General features: G+C 54.3%; 1 protein-coding gene across 1 annotated transcript; it reads right to left on the bottom strand.

Moving 5' to 3' along the window:
* Window positions 1-1,304: 1,304 nt before the first annotated feature.
* Window positions 1,305-10,691, bottom strand: LOC123824575 (caskin-1-like). Its single transcript, XM_045847802.1, has 4 exons — window positions 10,599-10,691; window positions 2,948-3,621; window positions 2,226-2,381; window positions 1,305-1,542 (listed from the first exon to the last, which is right to left on the bottom strand). Exons 1-4 carry the CDS (start codon window positions 10,689-10,691, stop codon window positions 1,305-1,307), a joined length of 1,161 nt encoding a protein of 386 aa, XP_045703758.1.
* Window positions 10,692-11,562: the final 871 nt, after the last annotated feature.

The raw sequence follows: 11,562 nt of genomic DNA, 5'->3' as shown, positions 1-11,562 counted from the left end.
GCATTTATGTCGTGGGGAGGGGGAGAGGGCAAGAGGCAGAGGAGTGTGCGGAGCCTGTGGAGCCTGGAGCTGAGCAGTGGGGCAGCGCAGGTGGGAGGGCGGGAGAGAAGGCACAGGGACTGCCTCCTGGGCCGAGGGGTGAGGCCAGAGCCGTGGTGCAGCTGTGGCGCAGAGCACAGACTCCCAACCTGGCTGTTCACAGCCAGCTCTGCCGCCTGGGGTGTATGGGACCCCGGGCAGGCAGCTGAAACTCTCTGTGCCGTTTCCTGTTCTCTGCAGCAGCCAGGCACCCCAAGCCTCGGCCAGGGGCCTCGCTGAGCCCCTGCAGTGCACTCCTGCCTGACTTCTTCGCTCTTTCTGGATCTTCACCCCTGCACCCTGCCCTCACCCCAACACCATGGCAGCCCCCAAAGAGTGGCTGCTCTTGCCCTCTTGTGAGTAATCAGGCGTGACTTCTACACTGGTCCTAGAGCGTCCTCAGCAGGAATAGGCCCCCAGTGATCCCATCGGTGGGTGGCGCCGACTGTCAGCGCCCCTTTCCTGGTGATGTCAGACGCCCCCATAGCTTTGGGCAAGGGGCGGTTCTGAAACAGTGGAGGCCTGTGCCCAGCTACCATACAGCTTGCAAAGACAAGTATGGGATTTATGAAGGGGTCGAGTATGGAAATGAAAAGAAAGCTAAGAGCCTTGACCTTGGAGACTGGAGCAAAACATCCCTGCTTCTATGCTCAGCTCGGAGGAAACGAAGTCTCCTGACTCCTCTGACTCCAAATGGGTCACAGCTCAGTGGTGACCCTGAAGGACTCCGTCTGCAGTCGCTGTTGTCCACACATAAGCTCTTCAGGTTCTCACTCACGTGGTTCTAGGATGGGGAAGAGATCAGGACTGGGGTTATGCATCTCCCATTGCCTTTAAACAAACTTAGGAAAAGAATACCAGGCTTTGAGTACACAGTTAGGCATGGAAGTGATTCTTTATTCAGAATGAGAGCAGAAATAACACATTACAAAATCAATGCTCTGGCTGGTGTGGCTCAGTGGACTGAGTGGCAGCCTGCGAACCGAAAGGTCGCTGGTTGGATTACCCGTCAGGGCATGTACCTGGGTTGCAGGCCAGGTCCCTGGTTGGGGTTGTGCAAGGGGCAACTGATCTATATTTCTCTTGCACATCATTGACGTTTCTCTCCCTCGTTCTCCTTGCCTTCCCCTTTCTCTAAAAATAAATATTTTTAAAAAGAAAAAAAAAACCAATGGATCGTATCAGTTTCCTGTGGCTGTCACGACAATTACCGCAAATTTAGTGGCTTAAAACAACAGAAATTTACTTTCTCGCCGTTCTGAAGGCCAGGACCCTGGAATCAAGTTGTGAGCAGGGCCCCACGCCCGCCAGGGCCCAGGGGCATAGCCTGTGCCGGCCTCTTCCAGCCCCTGGTGGCTTCCCAGCATGCCCTGCTGCTCCTCGGCTTGTGGCCGCGTCATGCGGATCTCTGCCTCGGTGGTCGCATTGCCTCTTCCTCCTCTGTTTGCCTCCCCTGTGTGTCTCCTATGAGGACACCGGACATGGGGTTTGGGGCCCACCTGCATAATCCAGGATGAGCGCATCCCCAAATCCTTAGCGCGATTTCTTCTGCCAAGACCCCTTTTCCAAACAAGGGCGCATTCGCAGGTGCTGGGGATCAGAACATGGATATATATATATATATATTTTTTTTTGGACACATCTTAACATCGTGTTTTTATTAAATAACTGTCTAACGTAATTCCAAATACTTTTTTCTGCACTTGTTGGTTGTGTACTCTTTGATTGCGGCTCCGTATGACAGTAACTTTGTCATTTCATGTTCAACAGAAAGTCCATTTTCACTCCATCGTGGGTGATTTAACGGTGCACGTTATGATTGACGGTTGGGATGCATAGGACATGTAATTCCGCACGTTTACTGTCCCTGCGGTTGCTATGAATTTGTGTCCTACAAACACGGGAGTCTGAAAACCCCTGTTTCACGTGAGTCCTATCCAGAAAGGGAAAGTAAGGCCCCGTGTTGCCTCCCGGGGCTGCCGGGGCGCAGCTCTGCAGACTGGGCGGCCGAACACGAGACGAAGGTGTTCTCTCGCGGAGCTGGAGGGCGGAAGCCCAAAGTCGAGGGTTGCGGGGGGCGGGGCGGGGGGGGGGCGGGGGGGGGGCGTCCTCCCTCTGAGGCTGGAAGACTCCCTCCTCCCCTCCGCCCAGCCTCTGGTGTTGCCGTCAGTTCTCGGCCTTGATCGGTGTACAGCCGCGTCGTTCCAGTCTCAGCTTCCAGCATCACGCGGCATTCTCCGGGTGTGTCTGCGTCCAACTCCCCTCTTTGCATGAGGCCGTCCGTCACCGGGTTGGGGCTCAACCTGCTCCAACAGGAGGAAGTACCTGAGTGTGACCTCATTTCAACTGTCACCTCAATCACGGCTGCACAGACCCCGTTTCTAAACAAGGCCGCGTTCGCAGGTGCAGGGAGCGAGGACTTCAGCCTGTCTTGTGCGGGGACACAGCTCCGGTGCATTTGCTGCTTAGGACCCGGGATTCAGCCCCGGCTCCGGGCATTTATTTTGGTTGTGGTGATCTTCTGGAGGGATGGGCACGTGCTATGAAATGTGGAAACCTCAAATGAAGCCCCGCTCCCCCTGCCTGGGGAGAAGGACCAAAGAAGAAGGCTGTGATGCAAAAAAACGAACGTCTCACGGGGCCTAAGGTCGCCTCCTGATGGGGGACAAAGAGTGTGGGTCCTGCCTTCCTGAAGGGGTGGAGGGACTCGATCTCGCCATCTTCCCGACCTGCCAGCCCCTCCAGGGTTGCAGGGCGGTCCCCGGCGAGCACTTCCTCGGAGCCAGCGTCTCCCCTGCTGTACTTTCACCCCACTTTTTGTGTGTGTTTAGGGGTCTCAGGACAGACAGGGACTGTTGTGCGGGCTCACCGTGAAATCCTCGGCGGCCCCGGCCCAGCCCGCCAGGCCTCCTCCGGGTCCCGGCAGATTCCCGGCGGCGGGTCGGCGGGCGCTCCCGCTGCTGCGGCTGCGGCTGCTGCTGCTGCGGGATGACCTCGTTGGCACCGCCATTCAGAAGCAACCGGCCCGCTCAGCGGAAAGTCCTTCGCTGCTGACGGGCGGGCAGGCCCCGTGTGTGGCGTTTTCCCTTTCCCTTGCTCCGCGGGGTGAAATGATTCCTGCAGATGTCCCTGGGATAGCGGGAGACCGAGATCACCGGCCGGCTGCCGAGGGCGGCGCGGCTCCCCGACTGGGTCCGCCCGTCGCCACGTGGGCTGCGGTCGGGGCAGCGGGAGCAGCTGGGAATCACATTCGGGAACCGGCTGCTCGGCTGCGGCCAGGGCCTGAACGCCGGTTCGTGCAGCTCCTTCCCTCTCCCGCGGCGACGGCGACGAGGGCTCCCCCTGATCACAGCGCTGCCCCCGGGACCTTAGAGAGCAGCGTCTCAGTGGCCTGGTCCAGTCGGGGGGTGGTGGTGGTGGTGGTGGTGCGCAGTGGCAGACTATGGGGGCCCCCTGGGCCAATAATCTGTGGGCGTCACCGAGGGATGAAGAAGGCAGGACCCCCCCCCCCCCCCCCCGCCCTAAGGACTCAACTCGGGGGATCTAGACAAATTTAAAAAGTTATACCAATGGGTCCATGAGACTCTGGGAATAGCCACCACCTGGATAAGGAGCAACGGATAGATGCTAGCATTGCGTCTTTTGTGGCAGACCCGTCTTACCAAACCACGGCCAAAGGAACTTTCAAACCAGCCAATCAGCCGCGGCCGTAGCCACAGCGGGGTGTGGTCACCAACCCCGGACTTCAGCCTCCGCACAGCCGGAGAGTTCACCCAAGGCCAGCAGTACACACTTCAGGACAGCCATTCCCACTTTCAAATGTCAGAGTCTCTTTAAGGAAGAGTCTGGTTTGCAAATAGCCGTTAGATCCTGTTGGGGCCCAGGGCAGACCACCCCGAAACAGCCCACCATGGCACATTGATTACTTTGGATTCGAGTTCCTTGAACACGCAGCCGGTGTGAGAGGGGCACATCCACCCTGTCTTGTCCCCTTGAGCACAGGACGCAGATCTCCCCTGTACAAAGGGCCCCCCTTGATCTGGGGGCTAAGAGAGAGCCACCTTTATGGCGAGGCAAGGAACCCAGGGCTGAAAACCTCACAATAAATCAGCCTTGTGACTCCTTTTCTAACTTATTCCCCAAGCCCAAACATGGTTAGGTGCCTCGCTAATTAGCCCCCTGACCCGAGGGTCTTTGTCCTGCCGGTGCTTCACAAGTTTGTCGTCTCTTTGGCTACAAAATGTAACGGGCTGCCTGGTTCATCATTTCTCAGGGCCTCGTTTACCATCTCCCAAGCACATGTATGATCTAGGCCTTTCTTTCATCAACCTGCTGTGCCGTGAACGAACTTTTCAGTCCAGCCACAGCACTCAGGACGGGCAGAGCGGGGAGCGACCCCTGCCCCATCGGTCTCTGTGCAGTGAAACTCTTCTCAAAGGGGAAACAGACACCGATGGGTGGCGGGCGCTCCCCTTGGGAGACCCAGCCGAGCCCTTCCCCCTCCTCCCCTCCCCCCGGCTGTTTTCACCCTTGTTGATGTGTAGGGGTGGGGCAAAACCCCTCTTCCACCCTCTTAGGTTCTACAGCAGGGGCCTTGGAGATGAAGCTGGCAACGGACTAACAGGAGAAAAAGCATACACATTTTATGTTATTTATATATATATATTTTTTACATTTTATTTGATGTTAATATTTTAGATGCACATAGAAGACCTTCATATAAGGAAAACGAAGACCCAGAGAAGTGTTTGGGCCTGAGAGCGTAGATGCCGTTTTTGCCAAGAACGTAAGTTGTGGAGATGCCACAGACGGAAAGGAACGGGACTGGGAGCTTCTCCAGGCGGTCAGTTGTGCAAAGGCAGCTGTTCCGGGGACTCTAATGGAAGAGCAAGGGGGTTCAGTGAGCCCCCTCAGGCAGAGTCCTGGCTGTGGGTCGTGCCTGGAGTCATCTCCGGTGGTCCGGGTGATTCCGGGTCACTCTGCCCTTCCGGTTTGAGGGAGGGGAGGGGACAGCTCTGAGGCAGGACATAGTCAGGAAGGAAACTCCACGGCTGAGGGAGAGGCCCCGCAGGGCTAAGATAAAAGACATCCATACGTGACAAAGACCCCCTAAGACCGGATGTTCCTGTTTTCTGGAATAACTCTGAATATGGTGGCTCAAGGAATGCACCTGCGCATGACCCCTGATTCATTATAATAGCGTTATAATGAATTAACATTGTGGGACTCCCTTCTCCAGTAGCCAATCAAGAAAATCATGGGAGGCCACACATGCGCGGTAACTTTGAGATGCAACTCCTTGTACATGTGCAATAGAAGCCCACCAAAGACTAGCCAGGGAGCTTCTGCCCTATAAGAATAGGATTCCTCCAGCCCACGGGGTCAATCTCTGCTCAGAGTTGGCCCATTCCCATGTCCTGCGGAGTGTACTGTTGCTTAATAAATCTTCCCTCTTTCTTTATACTAGAAACTCTGTGTGTTCGGTTCAGTTCTTTGTCCTCGATCACTAAGAACCTGGTTACCTGTGCCCACCTGTGACACCTCCACAAAGGGATACCTCTGCCCTTCATTTAGGCAAATGGGAAGAGGCAGAGAGGGCTTGTCTGTGTCTTACTAAAGAAAAGCCAGAGCAGGGTAGTTGTTCAAGTGGTGGACGCAGGTTTTATTCAGGACCATTGCAACAGGGGAAAGGAGGCCCGCATCTAGACTTGAGCTCAGGTGGGACTACAGTGTGGGCGAGTGGGACTTTGCAGCCGGGGGTGGGGGGGAGGGCAGGGGATGGACAATTACTAGGGAGGAAGCATCAGCGGGGAGGGGGATCTCACTGGCCTGGCCTAAGAGGGTTCTTGCTGAAGGCGATGGGACATCCCTGGCGGATGGACAAGGACCAGGAACCTGCTTGGATACTGAGAGTGACCAGAAACGGAAGGGGGCGTTCTGACTGGGCTAACTTTGCCGCAGTCCAGCTGAAACTGGGCAAGGCGGCGAGGAACACGGAAGGACGCAAGTCTGGGTCCGCCCGAGCAGAGGGAGGGCTCGGCCTCGCCAGCCGAAGCTAGGTCAAGGGCAGACACCGGGTCAGTCTGCTGTTTCCGTTGCCTTCAGGTCCAGATCCTCCTGGGGCCGCCGCGGCCTGTTCGGAGTGGCAGAGCCAGACCGTCACTCTCAGGGAGGCCTGCCTCACCGGTGGCCGTCACCGGCAAGCTCCTGCCTGCACTGGGCAAAAGACCCACTTCACTAACTTCCCGGCCCGAGGCCTTTGACTGTCGTCGCCGTGGCCAGGACTCGAAATACAGGGACAAAATGTCCCACAGTTTAAAGGACTCAGTAAAAGAATGTATAGAAAGAGGCTAATGTATGGCCCCAATTACCTTAAAAATGTGCATGCGTGAGCACGTGCACATAAAAAATGTATCTGCAGTTACACACTCGGTGATGATGAACATCTGTCTCCCACCAGAGCGTAGACTCTCCGAGTGTGGAGGATGGTGTCTGCTGGAGCCTGGAAAACCCCCGACTTTCCAACCAAATGAACGAAAGGATTTCTAGCAACCAAATGTATTAGATTTCCTTGTCCTTACCATGCCTTCGCTAGAAATGGCTTTCTAAAAAAACACCCTGATCTTTCTTTCAAACTAGAGGATGAAATGCTTGGGAAATATTTTTAATCTTGTTATTTAAAAGTGACCATCAGCATCCCAGCTGCTGTGCTCAGAAACCCACCATTGGGTTCCCATGGAGACCAGTCTTCCTTCGCAGGCTCACAGCTGGTGGGCGAGTGTGGCAGGGCAGGCCCGTGGCAGGGACAGGTGGCTTTGGTGTAAGGACTCCACGTCAGCCTTGCCTGGTGTTCCTAGAACTGAACTGCGGTCTCCACCTCTTCCATCCAAGCTTCCTCCCTCCCTTTGCTCCTTTTGAAAACAGGCTGATCCTCTGTCCGGTTTCCAGGGTGAAGCTCGCGAATCAACAAAGTAAATGAGAAGCATCCGTGGGTAGAAATGGACACAGCTGCCAGGCACGTGCTTGCAGCAGAGCCTAACGGGGGGAGTCCCAGGGCCTCCCCAGAGCCAGGGCAGCGAGGATCCGCCAGTGCTCCCGTGTCCCTCAGGGCCCACGTCAGCTGCAGCCGTCAGATACAAAGTTTCTCCCGAGAGCTTATTTGTTGTTACCCACCCTGGAAAAACCATGGGGAAAGACCGCCTGCTGAAATGGAGATTCTTCCTGCATGAAAGAGGATTTGCTACAAAGTGAAACAAACATGACTTGTGCTGGCAGTATCCCTCCCAGTTCCCAGGGGAATGGCAGCGCGAGATACAAATTTAGCTGAGGTTTGGCACGGATTTAAGAAGGGAGGTTTTACGGATGAGTCGTGTGGCTTGGAAAATGTCATACTGTAGACACACGTGTGCTTATTGTGTGTGTCCTCTTCTCACTGGACATGGAACGCTTCATGGATCACGAGCATTTTCCCGCGTCAGCGGCACAGCTCCCCCTCTTTAACGCTGACGCAGCAGGTTGTGGAACGGCTGCCCCACTCCACTGCTCCTTTTCCTCGCTGGCCGTCCGCCCGGAGCCTCCCTTAGCTGGGAGCCTTCTCAGTGCACTCCCTGTACTCACTCCTCGGGGCACGGCCCCTCCTGCTTCAGGCCGGCACTGGTGCATTGAGTCCTTCTCACGCTGAATTTGTCCAGGTCCCCTCCTGCTGCACCTCTTCTGCCTCCAGTCAACCTACAGCTCCTCCCTGCCCCACCTCCGTAATCCAGCTCGCGTCTTCAAAGTCCCCTTCCCGCAGAACGGGGAGCGCCCATCTTCTCGGGTTCTCAGGGTTCATGTGGGGGCGTCTCTGGCGGCCGTGCTGCCTGCCGCAAGGTGCTTTGCATCACGCGTGCACGTGGTCGGGGGCTTCGTGAATGTTAATTGCCTTAATGTTCTGCTCATTCAGGCTCATGCCACTCTTACTTTACTGTAGAGACTATCATAGTAAATCTGTTTGTTTCTCTTGTAACCTGGGTCGCATCTCACACGGTCTAGGTTTCCTCCACTCGAGGGTCAAGTTTTGAAGAAAGAAAAAGGGCCTCAGCTCTAATCTCAGTTTTCAAGTGACACTTATTTTTCTCCCTGTGCACAAAAATGTAGAACTGGGGACCAAGAGGAGTAATGTGCCAGGAAAAATCTTGTATCAGTTAGGATTAGGTTTAGCCGGGTGACAGAAAATTTAATTTTTAAAGAGGTAAAGTGGATTACACAAGATGGAAGTTTACTTCTTGTATATAAATGTAGTCCAGAATTACTCAAGAGCTGGTACATTAGATCCACAATAGTCATAGACCCAACTTCATTTTATTTAATTGCTTCACTTTCCCCATAGGGCTTCCACCTCATGGTCCAAAGTAGCTGCTTGAGCTCCAGCCATTACATCCACCTTCTAGTTGGCCAGAAAGAGGAAAAATGAAAACATTAAACATAAGACTCCCTTTTATATTCCATTGGCCAAAATTAATTCTAAGGCTACCCCTAACTGTAAGGGAACCAGGGAAATATAATCTATATCTAACTGGTGGTTATACCCTGGATGTGTTCATGTTATTAAGTAAGCAGGAGAGAATGGATATAGGGTGTTGGGGTGCGAGGAAACTAGCAGTCCGCCGTAGATCTCAGTCTAAAATTATTTCTGGTTTTCTTCTGAGTCCTCCTACTGAGTCTCCCGGAGCTCTGGGTAACAGAGCAGAAAGCAGACGCCGGGCACACTGATTGCCAGGGGGCATTGCAAACATTGCAACAGGCCCAGAAGGTTGTGGACTCATGAAACAATATTGGGAAACTTCTTGTATTGCAGCAAAGCCCGTGACTAATGAGTACCCATAACGAGTACAACTAATGAGCACAAAGGAAGGCACCACCTGTAAATGATACTTCAAAACAGTATCATTTGATGATGCAAGGGTTAGGGAAAGCACCTGATGGAGTTTGTGAAAATCACCCTTTTCGCTTTGCCTTTTCTTGAGCACATGAAGGGTGCGATGTTATGCAGTGTTTTCAGAAAGACGTACCAAAAGCTATAACCCCAACCCTTATCGTTGTTTAAAGGATCACGCCGGGTCACGGTCCCAACCTAAGTGGGTTGGTTTTGAGTGGCATTATTCCAGGGTGATTGGCTAATGATTATTCTGAAACTTTTGCTCTAAATAGCTGCTATGTTCAAGGCCCAAAGAGAAAAGAGTTTCATTAGTCACGAGCGTCCTAGCCTACGAAGATAACCCAGGCCCTGGGGGAGAGAGAGTACGAGGGTGGAAGAGACGGGAAGAGGAGGTCATCCAACCCCGCTGTGTGGGGGTCAGCAAGAGTGGCAGGGCGGGGTTCCTGGGGTTGAGGGGACAAACGCGCCCCTCCTCTGGTCAGCGACGGCACTAGGGGCAGTAGAGGGTGCAGACAGAGGCAAAGGGTCGCCTGCTAAGGGAACCCCAGGGAGGCAGAAGTGCCCATGCAGTGTGCCTAGTGCAGCTCACCAGAGGTAAGCTCTCTGGGAAGAGGGGCTCGCGCCGTTGTCGACTCTGGAGTCCCCGGTGCCTAGGACAGTGCCTGGGGCGTTGCAGGTGCTCCAAAGCACTGTTCGCTGAACCGGTTGAAGGAATGGATGCTTCACGAAAGCAGGATTGCCGGGGGCTGGGGGGCCAGCCTAACTAGAGTGTAGGATGACGGGTGGAGGTGGTGACCGTTGGGGGTTGAAATCAGGCGGGTCAACAGGTGGCAGCGTCTCTACTTCGCAGGAGGAGAAGCTGAAGGCCTTGAAGCAGGGAAGAGTCCCGACCAAGCTTAGAGTTTAGGAAGGCAGGTCCCCCGGCCCCGGCGGAGGGTGGGAGTCGTCAGCAGGAGCAGCCTGGCGACAGGCAGCAGCGCTGAGAGGCCAGGGGACCAGAGTGCCTTCCCTCCTTCAGCAACTGTTTACTGAGCATGTGCGATGCATCGGGCGTTCAGGGGTAACACTGGTGAAACATCGCCCTGTCCTTCCCTCTTTAAAAATGGAACCGTCGCCCTGGCTGGCATAGCTCAGTGGATTGAGCGTGGGCTGGGAACCAAAGTGTCGCAGGTTCGATTCCCAGTCAGGGCACATGCCTGGGTTGCAGGCCACGACCCCCAGCAACCGCACATTGATGTTTCTCTCTCTCTCTATCATCTCCCTCCCTTCCCTCTCTAAAATAAATAAATAAATAAATAAATAAATAAAATCTTTTAAAAAAACCAAAAAACGGAAACTTCATGGAAGGTGACGCCTCCGTGCCTGATCTAGCAACAATCACAGCGTCCTGTCCTGCCCTGGCAGGCAGAGGGAAGGCCGCATGGACACACACGGCCTCTGTGGGGAAGAGGGAGGGAGAAGGGTCCACTGAAGCCCAGATGACATGCATTTGGTCTGCTTTGTTGTCCTGCTCGAGCCAGGCCAGCCCCATGGGGCTGGACAGCGATGTCATCTGAATGAGGAAGTACTTGGATGAGAGGCCTCTGGGGGCGAGCTGGTATACGCAGTCACACTCCACGTGGGAGAACCGCAGGTGCTCCCAGCCGGGCACCTCACGAATCACACACTTCACTTCGGGCTTATGAAAAAACGGCATCTTGTCCTTGAGTCCTATTCATGACACCAGTTATGTGCCATTAAGGGGCACACACAAGATCGTGGCCATTTAAGTTGGAGGCTCGGACTCGCAGACCATGAAAACCCCAAATCATATGTGAATAAGGAAGCATGTTATTAAGCAAGAACCAAGCGAAAGCAAGAATCAAGATCATACATCACCAGATGGGAATTCACCAACTCCCCAACACAGGTGATGGGGGATCCCGGAGACGCATTCGGGGTTCCCCTGGAGAAGTTCTGAGCACAGCATCCTCCTCTTGGGTGAGATTCCACAGGGGCATTGTGGGGGGCTGTGCCTAAATACATTTTAGGCAAGAGTGGATACGTGCCGAGGGCCCTGTGTGGCTGGACTGACCAACCGGTCCCTGTGGGAGAAGGGCCAGCTCTCCCCGAGGGAACAGTGCACTGTTCCCTCAAAGTACTGATCTCCCGGGGAGAAGGGCCCGTTCCCTGGGAGGGAGCACAGGCACGTTTTGTTCTTACAACAGAGGTCACGGCTCGGGCAGAAACAAGGAAGGTTCTCCATGTCCCTCCAACCCACCCCCGAAAAGCTTCACAATTGTTGTAGATAATTCCTACACTTTCCTTTAAGTGAGAGGCCGGTGATTGCAGGGATCTTGACAGAAAGGCTGAGTAATTTTCCAAGTGTGGTCTTTGGACCACCGCTTGCCCCGTGTCAATCCGGTGGTTAGGAGGCGGGGTGACAGTTTCAGAAGAAAGTAAGTTGATGTGCATATGTTTCATAAATGTTCGTATGGAAAGTAAAGCATTGTTCCAGAAACACCACGGCACTCTTAATACGTGTCATGCTCTTTCAGGAAACCCGGGTCAACATGGGTCAGCTGGGC

Source organism: Phyllostomus hastatus, unplaced genomic scaffold (genome assembly GCF_019186645.2).
Source record: "Phyllostomus hastatus isolate PE091 unplaced genomic scaffold, TTU_PhHast_1.1 phas_contig_58, whole genome shotgun sequence".
NCBI classification, from domain to species: Eukaryota; Metazoa; Chordata; class Mammalia; order Chiroptera; family Phyllostomidae; genus Phyllostomus; species Phyllostomus hastatus.
This window is presented reverse-complemented; position numbering and strand designations above follow the sequence as displayed.